The sequence below is a fragment of the Rhinolophus sinicus genome, chromosome 14 (assembly GCF_057876585.1).
Source record: "Rhinolophus sinicus isolate RSI-liver-muscle chromosome 14, RSI-T2T, whole genome shotgun sequence".
NCBI lineage: Eukaryota > Metazoa > Chordata > Mammalia > Chiroptera > Rhinolophidae > Rhinolophus > Rhinolophus sinicus.
In genome coordinates this window covers 64,375,486-64,399,927 of record NC_142514.1, presented here as the reverse complement: position 1 = coordinate 64,399,927, position 24,442 = coordinate 64,375,486, and the positions used below count along the sequence as shown (strand labels likewise).

Sequence of the window (24,442 nt, the reverse complement as noted above, 5' to 3'; positions counted from 1 at the left end):
CTGCATTATTGAAAAACATTTACTTGAAAAACATTTACTTGTATTACTTTCCTAATATAATGCCAATTGTACTAATATTTATTATTACTTCATCCATATTTATAAGAGATATTGGTCTACAATTTTCTTTTTTGTATTTTATCGGTTTTACATATCAGTGTCTTATGTATTTCACCAACATCATTAGGAAGTCTTTATTTTTAGTGCTCTGAAATAATTTATGAAACATTGGGACTATCTTATCTGTGAGGCTTTGGTGGAATTCCCCTATTTAACCATCTGGAATTCATGTTTTTTTCATGAGGTAGTTCCTTGGTAACGGTATCTATTGCTTCTGTGAAAAATAGCCTATTTAAGCTTTTTATCTCTAACAGGGTTACTTTGTTGAATTGTTATTTCCTTGTGAAATGATCCGTTTCACCTAGGTTTTCAAATTTACTTCCATGTAAATCTGCACAATAGTCTCATGATTTTAAAATTTTTTTCTTAATGGTTATTTCCAATATGTCATTTAATTTTTTAAAACTTTTTATATTAATGCTTACCTTGTTTTCTTCATTAGGCTGGGTTCAGTTTGTCTAATTTGATATTTTTTTTCTTCAAAAAATTCTGAAATGTTTATTTTTTTGTCTTATGTTTTTCTTTATATAATTATCAGTGTCTTCTTTTATCTTTATTATTTCTTTGAGATTCTTTTGGTTTATGTTGTTTTTCTTTTTGAGTTGGAAATTTAATTTTATTTTCATTGTTTTATTTTTATTCCTGAAACAAGTTTTATGATTTTCCCTCTGATCACAGCTTTAAATATACCCCATATATTCTTGTATAGACTATTTTATTGCCATATTTTTTCAATATTTTGCAATTTCACTTTGTATTTCCTGTTATACCTAAGAGTTTAAAAAGCAGTTTTTAAATTTCTTTGTGGGAGAACCTATTGGTTTTGATTTTGTCAATAATTCCTGATTTTACTGCATTGTTATCCAAAACTTTTACTCTATTTTTAGAACTTAGTATTTTATTTGTGACTAATATATGATCACTTTTTTTGAACATTCAATATGCACTTGACAAAAAGGTATTAAATGTGAAGTTTAGTATATAATGGCTTCCTCTTCATTATTGAATGTGTTCTTTAGGTTTTGCTATATATTCACTTATTTTTGGTCCAATTGACTTGTCTGTATTAATGGGATGGACTATGACTGCTGTTGATCCCGTTTTTGGGGGTCCACAACTGATACTCATTTCTCCCTCCTTTTCTATCTATTTTAAATTCTCCTCATCCTCAACTATCACCTCAGTTGGTCTTGGTGGCTTCTCTGGTGGTTTAATCTAAACCTTCTTTACTGAAGAGCATGAGCTTTTGATAGAAATTTCATGAGGTGCCCAGTGTATTACCTGAGTTCCACATGTCTTCCTTCCTCCCTTTTTTGTGTAAAGCAGTCTTGCCCTCCTTTTGCTTTTCAGTATCAATGAACCATGCCAGTATGGTGACTCCTCTTTTTGTGTGCTCATACCTTGTCATAAAAAGTTTAAACTGCTCGGTGGTAGCCATAACCTTTAGTTCAGTGGGAACTTTGCTGTGTCTCCTGTCAAGAAACATCCCTTCTGGGTAACAGGATCTCCAACCCTGAAGAGTCCTAGGCTGTGGGGACAGAAAGCACAACATATAGTGTGTCAATGGGAGTGATGGTAAAGAGGACCACACTGGCTCCTACCCCCTTGGTCCCCAGACTTATATATCCTTCCCATTTGGGACAAAGCAGCATGTAGTGATCTCTGATATAATCAATATACTGTATCCTAAAGGGTGGTAGTGTTGTTTCATATAATTTTCTCTTAGCTGGTGCTTCAGTTATATATACATAACTTTAGAAGGCAGTGCCAATGTTCTTTGAAGGTGGCTACCTTTAGATAGTGCAGGATGGGTTAAGACCAATGGATTGTAGCATGGGTCCAGTCTTGCACTTTCTTCCATGTACGCAGGGTCTTCTCTTCAGATGCTATGCTCTATGGGGTTCCATACCTGAGGATCAGGCATTCTGTTATTCGCCTAGATCAGGGGTGTCCAACCTGCGGCCCGCGGGCCAACTGCGGCCCACAATCCATTTTTAATTGGCCCACAGCAAATTCCAAAAATATGTTTAATTTACTTAAATAAACCAGGTGAGGCAATACGTACTTCACCTCGAGTGAGTGGCCCGGCTGTTTGTGTATTTTATTGCATATGGCCCTTGGTGAAAAATGTTGAAAAAAGTTTGGACACCCCTGGTCTAGATAGTGGTGCTAGTTGAAACTCTAAAGAAAGGAAAAACAAACTCTTAACTAAAATATATATCAATGTTCATGAAGATGAACTGCTGATACTTCCAGATTGAAAGGAGCCCACATGAATGCAACCTGTTTTTGATTCTTGGTTTTGATTGTAAAGGGAAAGTGCATTTGCCAAATCAGCGAGTACATGCCATGTATGGGAGGCCTTAGTAATCTGCTTTACTAATAATACTCCATCTGACACATCCGCTGCAATTGGGGCTGTATAGTCTGCAGTCATTCTCCAGAATCCAGCTGATATCTGCAGGGGCCAGTCTGGCACATAAAACAGTGCTCTTACAGAGACCACCACCTGGACTTATTTCAGATCTTTAATGGTGGCATTAATCTCTAACATTCTGTCCACACACAATATGATTGGCAGTCATATAGGCATGAGTGATTGCCTGATCCTCAGAACCCAAAGCTCCACCTAACTATAGGAGCATCCCTACCTTTCAGACAATCCAATTCTGATTATTAATCTTTAACAGGTTTTTTGAGATACCTATTTTATGTTAATCGCTAAAAAAAAAATGCTGAGGTGAATTAGATTAGGTCTTGACCTTAAGGAGCTTCTGCTCAAGAGATCAATATTCAGTTCAGATGATGTCAAAGCCTCTACTGTCCGTCTTTTTTCCAGATATCAAGATTTACTAGATTTGATAAATAAAATGTTAAACATCAGATTGTTCTTTAAAAGTCTAGAATCAGTGTAGCCCTCAGAGAAAATTGTGAAATAGCCAAAGACTCTCCTTTCTGTATTCTTTCCCTCTGGGGCCTTTCAACTAACTTTTGACTGTTTTTCTTTCCATAATTTACCCTTGCTATCAAAGCCTGCTTTTAGAGAAAGACCTGATAAATACATTTCACTTGAAGTAGTAAATATAACAGCTAACTGCAATATAATCCCCTTCCAAGGATATTTACATTTCAACACTAAACATAAACCTGGAGCTAATGCAATGAGTATTGAATTTGTAGAAATTAGGGTGTCATTTATTGAGCATGGAAAAATTTGTGGTTGATTAGAAACTTGATACTCCTCAAATTAAGCATACCATGCAATGGTCATCTACACTACCAAGACAAAACAAGACTGGCCAATATTTCTTGCTAGTGCCTTTTAATTTGGAAGCTCAGATCTTCATGAGAGTTGGTGAAAGCAAAGTACTCAAGTGTTATAAACGCTATGTTATTTGTCATTGGCATTGAAGAGAACTGTTTATCATTAAAGATCATCTGAACAGATATTTCTTCAAACCAATTGAAAGGTTTTTTTCTTGTTTCTTAATATTGACTTATTCTAGGCAAATTATGAAATTACTATAACAAAGAAGTAATATACTATGCATTCAGCTATTCACAGAGTTGTAAATAGCAGCTGTGTCCTAAGATAAAACATCCCATGCTTTAAAACAGAAGAGTAAAATTTTTTCCATACTGGTTCTTCCTTAAGAACATACAGAAAATGCCATATAGGAATCTTTTATATTTCTTTAAGCATAGTAATACCAGTTTTGAGCACTAACCCCATGCTTTCTTTTAATTCTGGCAGCAAACCACTTTCAAATGTGGTTGTAGAATAGTTAGAATGTTTGTTGATTCAGCTGCTCACCTCCCTTTGCTACAGATATTGCCAAATAGTTGAATTTTGGATGATGCTCTTGGTAAATGGGGCCCATTGTTTACTACAAAGTGAGCTGAGACCACTAATCACGGAGATACCAGAAGTAGCCAAGCAGTGGGTCCTCTTTTTCTATCAGGGTGGTCTCCATTAGAGACAAAGACCAAAGTTCATTTGGAGAGTTTGCTCACATCAAGCAAAGGCATGCTTCTAAATGTCCATTTTAGCACCTCAGTTAACGTAACTGGAATAAGCTAGCCTGTGGCCAGCTGCATTAGTTGAGATTTTAGTGCTGATGGAGTCCTTCCAATTAAAGCAATTACTTCTTTATTATCTTTTATCACTTGGGGTTGGTTGCGTAAGTTGGTGTTATCATTTGTTACTCAAAAAGTGGTGCTGAATATGATGTCAGAGGGGTAGTAGACTGGGGGAAGTATATAACTTTGTGAGGGGTATAACTGTCCAACTATTACATTGTTTTGTACACCTGAAACTAATAAAAGAAAAAAAGTGGTGCTAAAAGAAAAAATCTGATTGAATCAGTCAAAAAAATTGTTTCTTGAGTTCCTGTTGTGTGCAAAGCTGTGCCTAGTAAACACTGTAGACTATATACAAAAAGAACATCCATAATTTGGAGAAATTTACAGTCTAGTTGGGAAAAACAAAATACATACATATATACTGTTAGATAATGGATAAAGGCATCATGTGAAAATTAAATGAGTAGTTGTTATAGTTTGGTGTTAGTAGAGAGTAACATGAGGTGGAAGAATAAGAGAAGAGTTTATGGAAAAGAAGGATCTTGAATTAGACTGTTGATGAATAAATGGCTTTGCTAATTTTGCTGTACAAAATCTCTGAAAAGATAGATTGGAACAGTGGATAGCCATTCATTTGCATAATGAGCAGGAATGTGAGGGACTGTGGACAGCAACATGTTAAGTTAAATGTTGGAGGTATAAAGATGGGCAAGGTACATTTTCCTCCATGTGTGCTCACTTTTTTTGGGAATAAAGAAACAAATTCTTAGTTATTGTATAATGTGATAAGTGCTAAATACTCACATTTGCAGAGTTATATGGAAATATGAAGGAACAAGCTACTGATTCTAAGGGGAACCGGAAAGCCCTTACAATCATGTTACACATGAGTTGCTAACAAATTGTATGATGAAGGAACCTGGGACAGGGAGTTAAGCAAGATTTCTAAGAAGCATGGTTGCTTTGGCAAAGATTTGAGGAAATACTAGGAACTTTCCAAATAGAAACAGAGGTCAAGGACATTCTAGCACAGTTAATATGAGGAAGCTATGTATACTTAAATAACGGCAAATATGATAGTTCAGTGTTTCCATCAAGTCTGTTTCCATTAAAAGTGACAGAAATCTAACTCAAAGAGTTTAAAGCAAAACAATCAGGATTGGCTGATAAAATCAGGAAGCCCAGTAGTGCATGTGCCTAGAGGTTGGCTGGATACAGCTCAATGAATAAATCAAGACACTCTCCATCTCTTAGTCTTACTTATCTCTGTTGGTTTCATTCACAGGAACACATTGTGGAAAAGGTGGTCCTTGGCAACGCTAGGCTTGTATTGCCCTCAGAGTCAGTGATCTTAGCAAAAAGAAAGCACTCTTCTTTTCTCATAGCTCTCGGAAAAATTCTAAGTTGTACTCCAGCCAATCTGGTTTGGATTACATGATCGTCTTTAAATTAATCACAATGTCCATGGGACTGGAATACTGTAATTGGCAAGATTTGGTTCATTTACCCAACCCTGGAAACTGGAATGGGAACCAGAAACACATGGACTGCAAATTGAAGAGTACTTTCCCAAACAGATGGTGAACAGATTAAAAAAAGAAAAATGCCCCTTACAAGTCAAATTTTTGGCACCCATATCTACATATACCTTTCTTCCCACTTACATAGTTTTTAAAGTGCCTCTGGTAACATAGTACAGCCACCCAACACAGTTGATAACCCAGTATACCGTACAGCTCCAAGTCCAGGCTCTTGGAGTAAGGTATATTGTTTTCAATGAGGCCTAGATATAGGTCTACATCTCAACTAACTAGTATATGATTTTAGATAGAAAAGATAGGCACAATATGTATTCCATTTGGAAAAAAGAGAATGGGAAACAACATAGAGTGGTTCAGGCCCGTAGCTATGCATTTAGAACAAAAGTAGGCAATTGATATATGCCAGTTCCTCATAACAATATAAATCAGCCTTTTTAATCACCTAACTTCCCACTTCCTGGTGCACACGCATACACACACACACTGAAGGGGGGAGAATCTGAAATAAAGAGTTTCAACAATATATATTTTACGAACCCAGGGAATATTTTCATTCTTTAGTGTACATGTTCAGTGCCAAGAACTATGCCTGCCTGACACATAGTAATTATGCGTTGAGTGAATTGATATTCTTTAGGCAAGACACTCATAAAAATTCTAAATGTGTCAACTATATAGACGTTGCGTGCCTAAAATGATACTTATCTAAAGGTAAGTGTTAAATCATAGTCATGTTATTCCCTCCAAAACAATTTGGACTCTGAGCTTCACTAATTTTTATCTGAGGATAAGTTCTCTAAGGATCTTCAAATGATTGCAAACTGTTGTCTGCCAAAAGCAAATAGTTATCAAAACCTCCCAATACCAATTATCTTTTTGTATTACAGTTTTATTGAGGTATAATTTATATACAACAAACTATGCATATTTAAATTATACAATTTGATAATTGTTGACATATGTGTAGCACTGGAAACCATCATGAAAATTAAAATAGTGAACACATCCATCAAACCACACAATTTCTTTGTTCACCTTTGTAATCCTTCCTTTCTGTCCGTAATATTCCTACCTTCCCCAGTCTCATACCGATCTATTTTTTGTCACTACAGGTTACACAAACCTAGGTACCGTGTTTCCCCGAAAATAAGACCTAGCTGGACAATCAGCTCTAATGCGTCTCGTAGAGCAAAAATTAATATAAAACCCAGTCTTATATCATATCATATCACATCACATCACATTATATTATTTTATAAGACCCGGTCTTGTGTAATATTAAATTATATTATAAGACTGGGTCTTATATTAATTTTTGCTCCAAAAGATGCATTAGAGCTGATTGTCTGGCTAGGTCTTATTTTCAAGGAAACACAGTATCAACTAATGGTTAAAATAGTTTATTTTAACATTATAAGTTTAATATAGTTTTGTGTGTATTTCAATAGAATAAAAGTGGACTTTGCCGTTGACTGTGTAGATTCTATAAGAGTGACTTAAAACATACTATGAATACTATTTAAACAAAATCTTATTTAGTACAAAGAGTGTATGCTATATCATAAGGAATGTTATTGTCTTTGCTGTTTGTGGACTTTCTCTGCTTAGTTTTTAGGATGCTACACATAAATGAAATTCAGCTGTGCTATACTTACTACTCAGAAATATAGAATTACAAAAGGGAAAATATATGAGCAGCAATAAGCATTTGCAAAGATTTTCAGCAACATCATAATGAAAAAAACCTGGTTTTGAGGGCTTTTTGATCTAACACAGCAAAAGAGAAAGAGAGCCAGATACCTAGATAAATTCTTTATTTTGTATTTATTTTTCCAGAAGCTCACATTTTCTGTTTGTGTTTTTCTCAGAAGATAGAACAATTCCTTAATTTGTGGTTGCACGTTGCCTTGTGCTAAAGTTTAGTTTCTGTAGTTTACCGGGATAGTGAATTTATTACTTTTGCCCTTTTTTTTTTTTTTTTTTGCGTTAATTTTGGGATAGATTATTCTCACTTAGAAAAGGTAATTTTAGTCTTTTTAAAAAATTTCCTACTTGAACTTACCATGTTACGGACATGGTATGTACTCCCACAAATGCTAAAGAACAGACTCTTATGATTGTTTTTTTGGATCCACGTCTCATACAAAATTCTCCCCCTATAGGTCCTCTGTTCCCCTTGATGTATACTTTCTTTTTTGCATATGTGAAATTATAATCCTACAGGTATATATAGAAACTATGGCAGTTAATCTGGGTTTCTTTCTTCATTTTTTGGTTTGTGTTTTCAGAAAAAGGGTAATTTTTGAAACTACATAATTGAAAATATAATTGTTCAAACAATTTATTTTTAATTCTGTCACCAATTCAGTCTATCAAATATTTATTGAATGTGCTGTATGCCAGCACCAGACTAGACTTTGCATAACTTTGTCCTTTAGCAATTCATAATTTATAGGTTGCCCTTTATTAAATGATTTATTAATTTTATCTTTTCTTAAAATGACTATTTTTCTAAGGGATATATTCATCTTTTTTTCAGACTTATAAACTACTCAGAAGATAAATTTAAGCCAAACCATATTGAGTTCTTACGTATTTAAAGAACAATGGATATAAAAATCAATGAAAATTTGAAAATGTTTGTGAGACTTAAATGGCCTAAATGCTACTCTTATCTATACCAACAGAGTATTTTAAAGCTATCTTATAAAATATCAGAACAGTTTAGATTTTCCAAAGTATGTATTTTATTTTCAACCTGTTATTATAATTAAACATACTATTACATCCAAAACAACCCAAAGTCTGAACTTGACTGATTTTATCTGGAGAAAAGTTCAATGAATAAATTTTATTTTCTCTATAAAGGTTTTTAAATCATTACAAACTGTTGCCTATCAAAAAACAAATGATTATCTAAAACTCCCAATACCAATTACTTTTTTTTACAGCTTGATTGAGGTATAATTGAGGTATTGAGATAGTTATAATAGGATATATATGAATATATTAGGATATATATAATACATATATATAATAGGATATATATGAATATTAAATTATATAATTTTATAATTTATCATGTATGGATAACTTGAGAAACAACCACCGAGATCAAGATAGTGAACATATCTGTCAAACTCAACAACTAACTTGTAATTTCTCCCTTCTGTTCTTTCTGCCTCCATCCTTCCCCAGGCTACCACTGATCTGCTTTTTGTCACTATAGATTAATTTGCATTTTTCTAAAGTTTTATATAAATGAAACTATATAGTATGTACTCCTTTTTGTTCTCACACATTTTACTTAGCATAATGTATCTGAGATTCTTCCAGTTTGCCACATTCAGGTTGTTTCAATTTACTGATACACCATAATTACTTTACCCATTGGATTTATTTATTTTGTGGATTGTTTGTTCATTTTTAACCAGAAGGACTATAATTTCAATAGAAATCAGAGACTTTCTCTCTCTCCTTGGAGAACTACTAAAGTGTTTAACATATGCAGTGGAGCATCATATACTTACTCCATTAGGACAGTCTAGCTTCTAAGCTTCTGACTACTGCCAGAATAAGAATGGCAATACTTTACTTTTATAATTTCCCAAAAAACTAATGGAATCTGATAGTGTTTTAGTTCCCAGGTTTTGTTTTAAAAATGTGTGTGAGTTAGTCTTCAGCCTTTAACAATTAGAGAATAATAAAACATTGTTTTACTGGAAAGAATGCTGAGTCACTCTTTTCTGTGCAGTAAACAGATGTGAGGAGCCCAAAAACAGAAGACACATTTTGACTTATTATTTTTAAAGCTTCTTCAGTTTTCTGCTTCTTGATAAAAATTGAAGATTAGACTATTTCTATTAAGAAGGCACCAGATGCAGGATACAAAATTCAATATACAAAACTCAGTTGTCTCTATGTACCATTAACGAACTCTCAGAATGAGAAATTAAGAAAACAGTCTCATTTACAATTGCATCATAAAGAATATAATACCTAAGAATAAATTTAACCAAGGAAGTGAAAGACCTGTACACTGAAATCTATGACATTGACAGAAGACATTAAGAAGACACATATAAATGGAAATATGTTTTATGCTCATGGATTGGAAGAATTAATATTGTTAAAATGTCCATTCTACCCAGAGCTATCTACAGATTTAAGGTAATCCCCATCAAAATTCCCATGGCATTTTTCACAGAAATAGAACAAACAATCCTAAATTTGGATGGAACCACAAATGACCACAAATATCCAACGCAATCTTGAGAAAGAAGAGCAAAACTAGAGGCATCATGCTTCCTCATTTCAGACTATATTAGAAGCTATAATAATCAAGCAGCAAGATACCAGCATAAAAACAGACATAGATCAATTTAACAGAACTGAAGCCCAGAAATAAGCCCAGCCATATGTGGTCAATTAATCTATGACGAAGGAGCCAAGACTATAAACAATGAGGAAACAGACAGTCTCTTCAATAAATGGTATCGGCAAAACTGGACCCTCTAGTTTATACCATATAGCCCAGGGGTGTCAAAACTGCGGCCCGCGGGCCAACTGCGTCTGCAATCCATTGTTAATTGGCCCGCAGCAAATTCCAAAAATATATTTAGTTTACTTAAATAAACCAGGTGAGGCAATACGTACTTCACCTCGAGTGAGTGGCCCGGCTGTTTGTGTATTTTACCGCATATGGCCCTTGGTAAAAACCGTTGAAAAAGGTTTGGACACCCCTGATAGGCATACCTCATTTTATGTGCTTTGTCTTATTGTGCTTCACAGGCACTGTGGTTTTTACAAATTGGAGTTTTGTGGCAACCCTGCATCAAGCAAATCTATGGGCACCATTTCTCCAACAGCATTTGCTCACTGCATGTCTCTGTGTCACAGTTTGGCAATTCTCACAATATTTCAAGCTTTTTCATTATTTGTTACTGTGATCTGTGAGCAGTGATCTTTGATATTACTACTATAATTGTTTTGGCACACTACAAACTGCACCCATATAAGACGCAAACTTAATCGATAAATATTGTACGTGTTCTGACTGTTCCACTCACTTGCCATTCCCCAGTCTCTTTCCTTCTCCTTAGGCCTCTCTATTCCCTGAGATACAACAATATTGAAATTAGGCCAATTAATAACTGCAATGGCCTTGAAGTGTTCGAATGAAAGGAAGACTTGCACTTCTCTCACTTTTTTTTTTTGAGCGTTTGATTTACTCCCATGTTTTTTTTTAAATTACTATTACTAGTTTCAGGTGTACAAAACAATGTAATAGTTAGACATTTACACCCCTCACAAAGTGATAACCCCCTCCCCCAATCTACTACCCCTTTGACATCACACACAGCCATTACATTTCCACTCTCTCTATTCCTTATGCTGTACTCCATATCCTGTGACTATATATATTAAATTATAGTTGACATTCATTATCATTCAGCTTCAGCTTCAGGTGTACACTGCAGTGGTCAGGCACCTACAACATCCATGAACTGGTCTCCCTAATAAGACAAGTGTCCATCGGATACCCTGCAAAATCTTTACAACATTGTTGATTATATTCCCCAAACTGTATTTCGTATCCCCGTGGCACTTCTCTCACTTTAAATCAAAAGTTAGGAATGATAAACTTAGTGAGGAGGGCATGTCAAAAGATGAGATAGGCCAAAAGTTAGGTCTCTTGCACCATACAGTTAGCCAAATTGTGAGTGCAAAGGAAAACTTCTTGAAGGAAATTAAAAGTGCTGCTCCAGTGAACACACTGATAAGAAAGTGAAAGTCTATTGCTAATGTGGAGAAAGTTTTAGTAGTCTGGATAGAAGATCAAACCGGCCACAGTATTCCCTTAAACCAAATCCTAATCCAGAGCAAGACCCTAACTCTTTAATTCTGTGAAGGCTGAGAGAGATGAGAAAACTGCAGAAGAAAAGTTTGAAGCTATCAGATGGTTGTTCGTGAGATTTAAGAAAGAAGCCATCTCCATAATGTAAAAGTGCAGTGTGAAGCTGCAAGTGCCGATGTAGAAGCTGCTGCAAGTTATCCAGAAGATCTAGCTAAGATAGTTAATGAAGGTGGCTACATTAAACATCAGATTTTCAATGTAGATGAAATGGCCTTATATTGGCAGAAGATGCCATCTAGCTGCCAGCTGGAGAGGAGCAGTCTGGCTTCAAAACTTCAAAGGACAGGCTGACTCTCTTGGTAGGAGCTAATGCAGCTGGTGACTTTAAATTAAAGCCAAAGCTCATTTACCACTCCAAAAATCCTAGAGCCCTTCAGAGTTATGCTAAATCTACTCTGCTTGTACTCTATAAATAGAACAACAAAGCCTGGGTGACAACACATCTGTTTACAACATGGCTTACTGAATATTTTAATCCTCCTTAAAATATTCTCTGAGTACTAGTGGAGACCTCGTACTCAGAATGAAAGATTTCTTTCAAAATATTATTGCTCTTTGAAATGCACCTGCTCACCGAAGAGCTCTGATGGAGATGTCCAATGAGATTAATGTTGTTTTTGTGCCTGCTACACAACATCCATTCTGAAATTCATGGATCAAGGAGTAATTTTGTCTTTCAAGTCTTGTTATATAAGAAACACATTTTGTAAGGCTGTAGCTGCTATTGATAGTGATCTCGCTGAAGATCTGGGCAAAGTAAATTAAAAATCTTCTGGAAAGGATTCACCATTCTAGATGCCATTAAGAAAATCACAATTCACTGGAAAAGGTAAAATATCAACATTAGCAAGAATTTGGAAGAAGTTGATTCCAGCCCTTATGTATGACTTTGAGGGAGACAAGACTTCAGTTGAGAAAGTAACTGCAGACATAGTGGAAATAGCAAGAGAACTAGAATTAGAAGTGGAGCCTGAAGAGGTGACTGAAATGCTATGATAAAAAAAAAAATCATCGCTATAAATTTTATGAGTAAGCTTTAACAGACGAGGAGTTGCTTCTTATGAATGAATAAAGAACGTGGTTTCTTAAGATGAAATCTCCTGGAAAAGATGGTGTGAAGCATTGAAATTACCACAAAGGGTTTAGAATGTTATGTAAACTTAAGTTGATAAAGCAGCAGCATACAACTCAATAGAAAAAAATAATTAAATATTATTCAATCTTTAAAGTATTATTCGGTATTTTAAAATAAGGAAGTCCTACCATTTGTGACAACATGGATATACCTTGAGGGAGGTCATTCTGCTAAGTGAAATAAATTAGAGAAAGACAAATACCATATGATCTCACTTATATGTGGAATCTAAAAACAAAACAACAAAACTTACAGATACAGAGAGCAGATTGGTGGTTGCCAGATTCAGCGGATGAGGTGAGTGAAATGGTGATATGGGTGAAGGTGGTCAAAAAGTATAATCTTCCAGTTATAACATAAATAAGTCATGGGGATGTAATGTATGGCCTAATGACATAGTAAATAATAGTGTATTGTATATTTGAAAGTTACTGTTAGGTTGGTGCAAAAATAATTGGGGTTTTTGCAATTATTTTTAACCTTCTGAAACGCAATTACTTTTGCATCAGCCTAATAAGAGCGTAGATCTTAAAAGTTCTCATTACAATAAATATTGTAACACTTGTGGTGATAGATGGTAACTAGGCTTACTGAGGTAATCACTTCACAATAGCTATATATATTGAATCAATATGTTTTACACCTGAAACTAATATAATGCTATATGTTGATTATATCTCAATTTTTAAAAAGGCACCAGAAATCAGGCTGCTTTTTCTTTTCCTCATTTAGGTCTTATTTTCAATTGTGATGTGATGACTTAACTGAGATAGTGAAGCACATTGAAGGAGAAACCATTTTAACTTTTCAGTGTTTTCCAAATTATTTTAAAATAAAATGAATTAGAGCATCTTTATCATGTTTTTGTTTTTAATATTCTTCTTGTATAGTTTCATGCCAACATAATTTTTAAATCAAAATTGTAGACTCTGAATGATATATTTTTTTATCTTTCAATCTGTAAGGTCTCTGAAATTTTGCTATTTGTAAGGACATCCATGTCCTGTCATTTGATTTACATTTTGAACAGTAAATTTTAGATAGAAAATGTTTGATAGACAATGTTACCATTAAAGTTCAGTTGACCCAGTTAACTCTGGTTTTTATATTTAAAACTTATTATTTAAAAGGCAACATCTCTACTTGACAGTAACCCAGGTCTGAATTTTTTAAATAATAAAAATGTTCTCTGGCCAAGTTTCTAAAGTATCCTATTTGAGACGGAAATAGAGGTTGTGTTTTTTTTTTCCTTTTAATACCTATGCTGATGTATTACTGAACTTTTAAATAATGTTTTAATTTAAAAATATTCAACTTATATGACTATAAGATCAGATTTGTTGACACCTTTTGTCTCCTACTCCTCTAGTCTTTGGAACTTTGTCTTTTTAATATTCCTTTACTATAATTTTAATGTTAAAGAAGGAGCAAATATTCATGCATATACACAATATCCCATGTTCATATAGAAGTCACTTCAATAACTTTTTTCTTACTGTTTTATTGAAAAATAAAACATAGACAGAAAACTATATAAATGTATATCACAAACAATTATAAGACAAACAATGTTGTAACTACCACGCAGGTCAGGAATAGAACTGCCAGTTACTCCCAGAAGCTTTTATGGACCCCAACACAACCGCAAGCCTATTTCTCCTCCCAAAAGTAAGCGGTTCTTCTTTTTTCTTTTATGATTTATCACTCAAGTGTGCATCTTTTAAAACTATAGCTTAGGCTTATTCATTTTATTGCTATGTCTTTCAATCTACACGTTCTCTTTCCATTCCCTTTTTTCCACCTCATAATTTAGTTGTTAAAGATCCCTCGTCATTTGACTTATAGAGTTTCCCACAGCGTGGATTTTGCTGATTATAGTGTCATGGCATAATTTCACATCTTTCTCAGTCCTCTCTAGTTCCTGAAAATTGATAGTCACATACACAGGCCTGACCATATTCAGTTTTGCTTTTTTCTTTGTTAGTATGTTTGTGGCAAGACTATAGGTGGTATTGTATTCTTTCATCAGGAAGCACGTTAATGTCTAGTTATCTCATTTTTTGTGTGTGATGGTAACAGTTGATGAATCAACTGCCTAGATCCATTAGATCATTTAGGTGGTTGCAAAATGGAGATAGTCTTGCTTTATAATTTCTTTTTCATTTACTGGCTGGAATGCATTTCCTCGTCTACTGTTTGGTTAGTAGTGGTACAGTGTATTTGGAAAGGTAGAATAAATGCTTGATTCTTCACTTTTGTTTTGCCAGTTTTCAGAATAATTGGTTGATTCTCTTTCATCCTCCAAACATGGAGAGTTTTGTTGTTGTTGTTGTTGTTGTTGTATCATCATTATGAACTTAAGAATTTAAACATGTTTGACATGTTTCAATCCATTGCAATTCTTATCCTTACTGAAAATTATATTGTGCCATACCTAGCTAGTGGGATCCTCTTCAAGTTCCCAGAGTTCTTTTAACATGACTCTTGATTTGATGCCTTCGATAACTTTCTTGCTTTCTGGTATGACAAGGTGTTCCAGGCTCATCTGAAGGATGGACAGGAATTGTGAGTTTATCCATGGGGATGCTCTGATCCAGTGGTTGTAAACCAGTATCCAAGGGTTAAAAGTAGCCATCAGACATGTTGTCCTTTTTATTTTTTCCAAAAGAAGTCAGGCATTCAACAGCAAATTTTTTTAGCTCTTATTACTGTATGCCAAGTGTTGTAGTAGTTGCTCGGGATATGATTGTTAATAAGACTTAAAACTGCCCTCAAGTAATTTACAATCTGATGAGGAAAACAAAACAAGCCAAAAACACTGCAAGTGACCTTGACCTTGGAGGACCTAGAATGGTGAGAGATTTATTACAAGGAATCTAACTCAAGGTATGGAGGTCAAAGAAAGATTTTCACTAAAATGTTATTCAATCTTTTATTTAAAACATACCTTCCAGATAAAGGAAGATAAGAGAAAATTATTCAAGGCAGAGAAGGCATAAATGAATCTGATTTCCTTTAATTAGAAAAGCAATCAGCAAGTCTGTATTAAACATATCCTATTCAAAAACTTCCAGAAATCAGATTCTGTGACCAGTTTTTTCTGTTACCACTGCCTCTTCTCTTCCAGAAATGTCCCCAAGTAACATTCTTCAACACAGAATTTAGGTTTTAAATTAGAGTTAAGGCATTTCTATTCTAATCCAGTCTAGATGAGTCAGTATCACTTCTTTTTAATTTGTTTTTCTTTCCAAAATGAGTATTTCAGAATCAACCTTGCTGTTCCATTTTACTTGTGGACATTTTTATTACCGTTGTATTTACCCTCTCTGTCCACTGAACTACCTTTATTAGCTGACATTCATATTTAATTGGAGCCTTCTTTACTTTTAAAGATGCTAATTCTTGTGCTTGTCTTACTTTATATTCCTTTGTCCATTTCAGCAGGAAACACTGAAACACCTTATCTGTAACAAAATTAATATAAGTAAAACTGCAATCATTAGCTTATTATCATTATTGATACTGATCGTGATGAATCCCATTCTCATTCATTATTTAAGCAAGAATATTGCTCTAACCATTTTAGAGTAATATTCTAGGCCTCTACCCAGCATAGATTTTAATTAACACTACAGTACATTTCTATTTCTTGAGCCAATTCTTTTAGATGGTAAGGTTTAATTTCCAAAAAAAAGATAAAATTATGATTCTCAGACAAATGTAAACATGGATCAAAGATTTTGTTCAACTTATTAATTAATGATGGAACCAGTAAGATGTTAAGTAAGAATTCAAAGAGTATTTGAGGAGATAAGTGTTTATAGACAATTAAATATGGGAATTTTAGAATAAGATAATTGAGTTAGATACAAAACTGAATACTATCCTGTATATTAACACGTTGCATACGGATCACGAGAATCCACGAGGGATTTAAACCCCGCCATACGCAACGTGTTAAGCTATAACTTTTGGAGATGTTATTTTTACGAGTCAGAACTTATTTGAATCTCTACCTAACAAAAAGCTACAGGTTACCACATAGTTAGTAAATAGTGAGCCTAACAAAGTACTTCCCCTAGTGTTGAGGGGCTCTCAGTCCCACATGGCAGTGAAAGGACCTGTTCCAGACCTTATGCCGTTTTTCCAAGTTGTAGATGATTTTTGAGTAAGACTTCCATCTTTTAGACAGGATTAGAGACTTTTCCTGGGTCGGAGGATTGTTTGTTAATACCTGATGAAGCAAGCTATGTTTTAGGACACTTTGTAACTTTTGTATCCCAATGTTAAACAGCTACCTAAAAATTAGTCTTTAATATTGAAATTTTGAGGAGTATTAATTGCTCTAACCAGGCATGAAAGGAAGACAAAGGGAATTTTTATATAATTAATAGATTTAAAGTAATTTGCTGTGGAATAAACACAACATTTTTATGTCTCCTAGGGTTTTCCAGGAGATATTGGGATTCCTGGACCAAATGGCCCTGAAGGATCAAAGGTAAAATAAATAATAATAAGTAAATAAAAATCTCACATCTCGATGAATGGGTAAAAACAGATTTCAGGAAATCAGAACATTTCTGTATATTTTTCAACTGTCTCAGATGCATTTAATAAACTTTATATATCTTATTTCAAGGTAATCAGGAAGTAGTTTGCATGTCTGGTGTTCTTTTGGTGCCTTTTGTTGAGTTTGAGTATATTATCCAATCTTTTTGGTTCAGGTCATTGAAAATTATTTTTCTAGTTTGGTCTAGACTTAGCTTAGGGTGACAAGATTTGCAAAACATGTAAATGACTGAAAAAGGATTTTTTGGAAGAGATTTAAAAACAAAAAATACCTAAAAAGTCATAGCATACTAAAACCCTTTAAGACCTATAAAGTAAAATAAAATAAAATTTCATTAAATGAATAAAATAAAAGAAAGCCTATGGTGTCCAGAACTTACACATAATACAAAATACCTGAAGAAATTTAAGCATTTTAAGCTTCCTTTAACTGTTGTATATATACACTAGAAATTACCCATAGCAACATTTTAAATACCAAGCTTTGCCAGGCAGACTGACATAAAATGAGCATTGTAAGCAAATAAAGTATTGTGAAAATAAAGAATAGAAGGATGAAATAGCATGAAAATTGGAGAATTAACAGGGTATGAAGTATAGCTGCTGCGGAAAGTTGTCAGTATGAGTAGTGAGGATTGATGGGCGATGAAGCTGCAAAGGATATTAATACAGCTATATTTGTTAGTGTACTATAGTGTCAAGTACTATAGAAGTCCCCTATTATCTATGGTCTTGCTTTCCACAGTTTGTTATCTGTGGTAAACCGTGGTCTAAAAATATTGGAAAATTCCAGAAATAAACAATACGTTTTTTTAATTGCACGACATTCTGAATAGATTGATGAACTCTCATGTGGTCCCCCTCTGTCCCACGTAGGACTTGAATCATCCCTTTGTCCAGTGTATCCACGCTGTACACAAAGTCTGACAATTAAATTTGCCAATTTAGTTGTCAATTAAATTTGTTGCAACGATGTTGCTAACCTTTTTTTGATATCAGAGAGATTATTCATGATGAATTTGTACCAACTGGACAAACAGTTAATCAAGTTTCTATTTGAAAGTGCTGAAAAGGCTGCATAAAAAAGTTAGATGAAAACGACCTGAACTTTTCGCCAACAATTCATGGCTCTTGCATCACGACAATGCACCAGCTCACACGGCACTGTCTGCGAGGGAGTTTTTAACCAGTAAACAAATAACTGTATTGGAACACCCTCCCTACTCACCTGATCGGGCCCCCAATGACTTCTTTCTTTACCTGAAGATAAAGGACATATTGAAAGGAAGACGTTTTGATGGCATTCAGGACATCAAGGGTAATACGACAACAGTTCTGATGGCCATTCCAGAAAGAGTTCCAAAATTGCTTTGAAAGGTGGGCTAGGTGCTGGCATCAGTGCATAGCTTTCCCAGGGGGAGTACTTGGAAGGTGACTGTAGTGATATCCAGCAATGAGGTATGTAGCAGTTTTTCTAGGATGAGTTCACGAACTTAATTGTCAGACCTCGTATGCTGCTCACCTGTTACTTATGTAGTGACTGTCGTGGTTATCAGATTGACTGTTGCAATGTCACAGTACTTATGTTCAAGTAACCCTTATTTTATTTAATAATGGCCCCAAAGTGCAAGAGTAGTGATGTTGGCAATTTGGATATGCCAAAGAGAAGCTGGAAGTGAGAAGGTGAGTACACTACAATTAGATATGTTGAGGGAGACAGACAACACATTAACATAACTTTTATTACAGCATATTGTTATCATTGTTCTATTTTGTTAGTAGTTATTGTTAATCTCTCACTGGGCCTCACTTATAAATTAATCTTTATCATAGGTATGTGTGTGTAGGAAAAAAGATAGTATATTTAGGGTTCAGTACTATCCACAATTTCACGCATCTATTGGTGGTTTTGGAATGTATCCCCTATAAATCATGGGGGCACTACTCTATACCGTATTTTGACATGTGCAATGCATACTTTTTTGCCCAAATTTGTGAGGAAAAAAATAAGGATGCACATTATACATGGGCAGTACAACTTCCATATCTATATAAATGTTTTCAATTATTATATTTATGCTTATGTGTTCAAAGTGTAACTCTAGAAATCAATAACAATATTCGTATGCAAAATAATACCCTGGAATACAATAATCGGTTTTGTTGAACTTACAACAAACTTGCAACAGCGAAGAGTTCTTGGCCTTCTGTGAGTCAGTAAATATCGTAAATTTGTTACCAGTACATAGAATTTCTTGTGCCTTGTATCTGTTCTTGTGTTTCGTAATTATTTGTTACATAAAATCTCTTGTACCATAATACGTTATAAAATAAATGCTAAAATTCCTTTATAATACAAAAAACAAGTACTTAAATGTAAACAAATAAAAATTTGAATTAAAAAATTAAAACAAAAGATTTTTTTCCCTGAAAGTTTGGGCTAAGAACGTGGATGCACATTACATACAGCAAAATACAGTAGTCCTACACTAAATGTTTTACAGACATCTCATTTGATCTTCACAATAGCATTATAAGGTAGATGTTATTCCTGTTTTACAGTTGGTTAAGTTATGCCCTCACAGTCACAAAACTATCAAATGTCATAGCCAGGATTCTAACCCAGATATGGTTTCAAAGTCTGAGTTCTTAACCACTTAGCTTTGGGATTAAATTGTGAAGAACATTCAGTACCATGCTGAAGAGTTTCTACTTTATCCATGGGCATCAGGAAGTAACCAAAGATATTTAAATAGCAAAGTGTCCTAGGTGATTTATGCTTTAAAAAGATACCTCTTGTGTCAGAATGTAGGATAATTTAAATAGGAGAGAAATTGAAGACAAGGAGATGAGCTAGAAAACACTGGAAAATAAATTATTATAAAGATATGAAATAGGACATTTATTGAATCAGTTAATTTTTATTGGCTGCCTCTTATGTGACAGCCATTGTGCTAGATGCTACGGCAATGAAGATGAAAAGTTCTGATCCCTACTTTGAAGAAACTTACAATCTAGAGAAAGATATGTAGGAAAAATCTTTATATTAAACATATGAATAACATATAATATGTAATACTGTACGAATATAGGCTTAGGGGATTCAGATTACAATTTGTAGATAAGGTAGCACTTGAGTTGACATAGCCATGAGTCGGAATTTGCAAACAGACAAGTGCGATGTATGGCATTCAGGAAAAGGAAACTTGTGAGAGGATGCAGGTGCAACATTTGGAGCATATTTACACTAAAAGTTATTCATTGTTTATGTGAAATTCAAATTTAACTGGGCATCATGTATTTTATCTGGCAACCCTGCTGGCCATCTACAAACTTTCCCTATACATGGTGACTTTCCTCCCTACTGTTTCCATAGAAGTATTCCTTCTCCTCCTCCCGATATTCAAGTTCCACATACGTTTTGCATCAAATCCTCTTCTAACTCCTGAATGACCTCATGCCATCAATTATCACCTTTCTCCTGTTCTCTGACACAAAATTTCCTTTGTCCTTAAAACCATTTTCAGTGCCAATGCTGTAGTTTATGACCTCTTTATTTTTCCCCAGGATTAGTGTTAATAGCCTCCCAGTTCTTCCTGCCTCCAGTCTGCCATTTCTTCAAATATACTTTCAAGCTGCTGATGGAATAAAGTTTGTAAAGTATAGATCTCATCATGTGACTCTTGTGCCTAAATTCTTCAGTGATCTCCCCAACTTCCAGTTTAAGGCTTGTATTTCTTTACTTTTCACATAAGGTTCTTTATGTTTTACCTGGTAGAGCAGAAAGAGTACACTCTAAACTAATGATCAAAAGTGTAGTATAATAAATACATGAACCAGTCACATAGTTGTTTATTATCATTATTAAGTATTATGTACTGTACATAATTGTATGTGAAATACTTCTGTGTGACTGGCATTGCAGTAGTTTTGTTTACACCAGCATCACCACAAACACGTAAGTAATGTGTTGTGCTATCACTGTACAAGGCTGTGATGTCACTTGGAAATAAGAATTTTTCAGCTCCATTGAAACTTATGCGACCACCGTCATATATAATTGACCGATATATATCATTGACCAGTACGTTATGTGCTGTGTGACTGTACTTCCATCTACCATCACTCTTCCAAAAGCTAAATTGTTTAGGGTACCAAACCATGCCATGTTTGTTCAAATATCACACCTTTCTGCATGCTGTTCTTTTTGTCCGGATATCTCTCTACCTTCCTGTGGCCTACTTCACCTAGCTAACACTTACACATCACATACCACGTTGTCCAGGAAGCCTTCCCTGTTCTTTCCAAATCTAATTGAGATGTCCCTCCTGTGTATTCCTGGAAAAAAATCTGTCAAGCACTTACCTTCATATATTATAACTGCTGATTGGCTTAATTATTAGCCTATAAACTTTTTGAGAGAAGAGGCTAATTGATTTTATGTACGTCCCAATAACCATAATAACATCCGTAGCACATAATACGAACACAATAGATATTGGCTGAATGGATGATTGAATGTACTTAAAAGCTGTTTTGGAAATAGAAACAATATGACTCGGTAACTAATTAAACGAAGTAATGGGAGAATGAGATGTCAAACATAAAACTGAGACTATGACTTAGGTTGCTGATGTCTTAAATAGGGAACTCAGGGGGAGGGACAGGTTTGGAGACAGGGAAGACAATAAGTTTGATTCTAGGTACATTTAGTTTGAGGTATCTGTTTGATATCAAGGAAGTATCTAGTAGTAAATAAGTATCTAGTAGTAAAGCAAGACAAAAAGTAGAAATAGTAGCATCTCCTTTGAGAGACTGGGGTAGTGTAGAGAATGGAGCTATGCATTTCTCAAGTCTAGTTTAACCTTTCACCTGCTGTATACTTAGGAAGTTGAACTTGATACATATATAACCATATTCATTTATTCAATAATTCATTCATCTAACATTTACTGAGTTTATTTTTATGTGTTAGGCCGAGTACTAAATGTGGGATTGTAAAGATTTTTAAACTATGGTCCCTCCCCTGCATGAAGTTATAGTTTAGTGAGCAATAAAAAAACAAAAACCCTAAAATGAATAATTGAACTTAAATTTTTAAATTTAATAATTGAACTTAATGTAATAATTGAACTTAATGTTTTTTTAAGTATGCATGAAATACTAGGTGAAGAACCAGATATCTTTCTAAATTCTTCCCAGTTTGGAAGATTTGTTTTACTTTTTGTGAGGAAAAATGTCAGAGAACTGAAAACCAACTGACCTCTTGATTATTGTTACAGTAGTGATCTTTAAAACTTCCTTCTCATTACTTTCTTTAGTCTTAAAATTATAGTGTTTAAAAGTGGGACAAAAGAACTGAAAGCTAGATATTTTAATGAATACCAATACCAACGGTTAAAATTCCAATGGGTAATAGTTACTTTGTGGATTATTTTGAGCTTGTAGCCTCATCAACACCAACATCATGAAACTAATTGATTTTGTACACATGATTGAATTTTAAAATAATATCTTTGATGATTCTATCAAAAGAACCAGAAAATTGTAAGGAAGAGGAATATAATTTTATGTTTTGTGGGTTTAGAAGGCTCTGTTTTTGTTTCTCTTCTTGGTCCTTACTATTTGCCTTGAAAGTTTTTCTAGAAACAGAAAAGGAAAGCAGAGCCAAGCATACTGACTCTATTAGCGTGATATGTTTCTTTAGTTGTGTACACTGTATCATAGAGGCATCTTAAAACTAACTTTATTTTGATATACATGTCTTGTTTGGAAAGTGGGGACAATGTAAATTACTAAAGCTATGTTGATGCTATGGAAGGTGGTCATCAAGAAAATCATGTGCACTGTATTTGAAATATGTGGTTACCTTATTTGCAAACAAATTGGGTTATGTCCAGAGCAATTTGGCACAGCTCTAAAAAACCCATTTATTTGTCTTCATTTTCTACCAATTGACTAAAAATCTCAAATTAAGATTGGAAGCTTGTGTTAATTATGGTTCTATTGATTATGGGATTGTGTGTGTGTGTGTGTGTGTGTGTGTGTGTGTGTGTGTGTTTGCATACACACACACACACACACGCATATATATATATATATTTACAAAACATACTTCAGCAAGCCTTCTTGATAGCTACCCAATTTGTAATCTGCTTTCAAGCATCCCATAACATTAGCAAAACCACATCCTTTCCCTTTTACTGCAAAAAGTGAGTACCCAATAAATATTTTCTCTTCAGTAAACAGAGAAATAATTTATTTGTTGCTACAATAGTTTGTGTTGGTACTTTGGCCATGGAAATAAGGATGGTAAAACAGGCTATTTATTGTCTATTGTATAACATCCCTTATAAATTATCCGGGATAACCTACTATTAGTGAGGTTATAGAATATATGGAAATAACTTTTGTACTGAATTATTAAAATATGTCATGTGTTTATCTGGAAAGAGGTGAACTAACTTGGTATATATGTCTGCCTTTATGCCAGAACCAAACTATTTTGATTATTGTAGCATGTAGTATATTTTGAAGTCAGGAAATGTGAGACCTTCAGCTTTGTTCATCTTTCTCAAGATTGTTTTGGCTATTCAGGTCCTTTGTGGTTCCATATGAATTTTAGGATTGTTTTTTTCTGTATCTGCAAGAAATGTCATTGAGATCTTGAAAGGGATTGCATTAAATCTATAGATAACTTTGAGTAGTATGGACATTTTAACAATTTTAGGTCTTCCAGTTCATGGATATGAGATGTCTTTCCATTGTTTCTGTCTTCTTTACTTTTTGTCAGCGATGTTTTGTAGTTTTCAGTGTACAAGTCTTTCATCCATTGGTTAAGTTCATTCTGAAATATTTTATTCTTTTTGATACTATGATAAATGAGATTGTCTTCTTAATTTCCATTTTGAATTGTTTATTGTTAGTGTATAGAAACACAACTGATTTTTGTATGTTAATTATGTGTCCTCCAAGTTTGCTGTATTTGATTACTAATGCTAACAATTTTTTTGTAGAATCTTTAGGATTTTCTGTATACAAGATTATGCCATCTGAGAGTAGAGATTTTACTTTTCT

General features: G+C 34.1%; 1 protein-coding gene across 11 annotated transcripts in view; it reads left to right on the top strand.

Annotated features, from left to right (window-relative positions):
- The window catches only part of COL24A1 (collagen type XXIV alpha 1 chain), a 310,376-nt gene that overhangs the window by 111,299 nt on the left and 174,635 nt on the right, over positions 1-24,442 (top strand). For 10 of the 11 annotated variants that reach the window (XM_088791263.1, XM_088791262.1, XM_088791261.1 and 7 more), the window contains one exon: positions 17,241-17,294. The exons of the other annotated variant lie outside the window; for it this stretch is intronic. In XM_088791263.1, the coding sequence (XP_088647389.1) occupies positions 17,241-17,294 (54 nt within the window). The remainder of the gene's footprint in view (positions 1-17,240; positions 17,295-24,442) is intronic. 11 annotated transcript variants of the gene reach the window in all.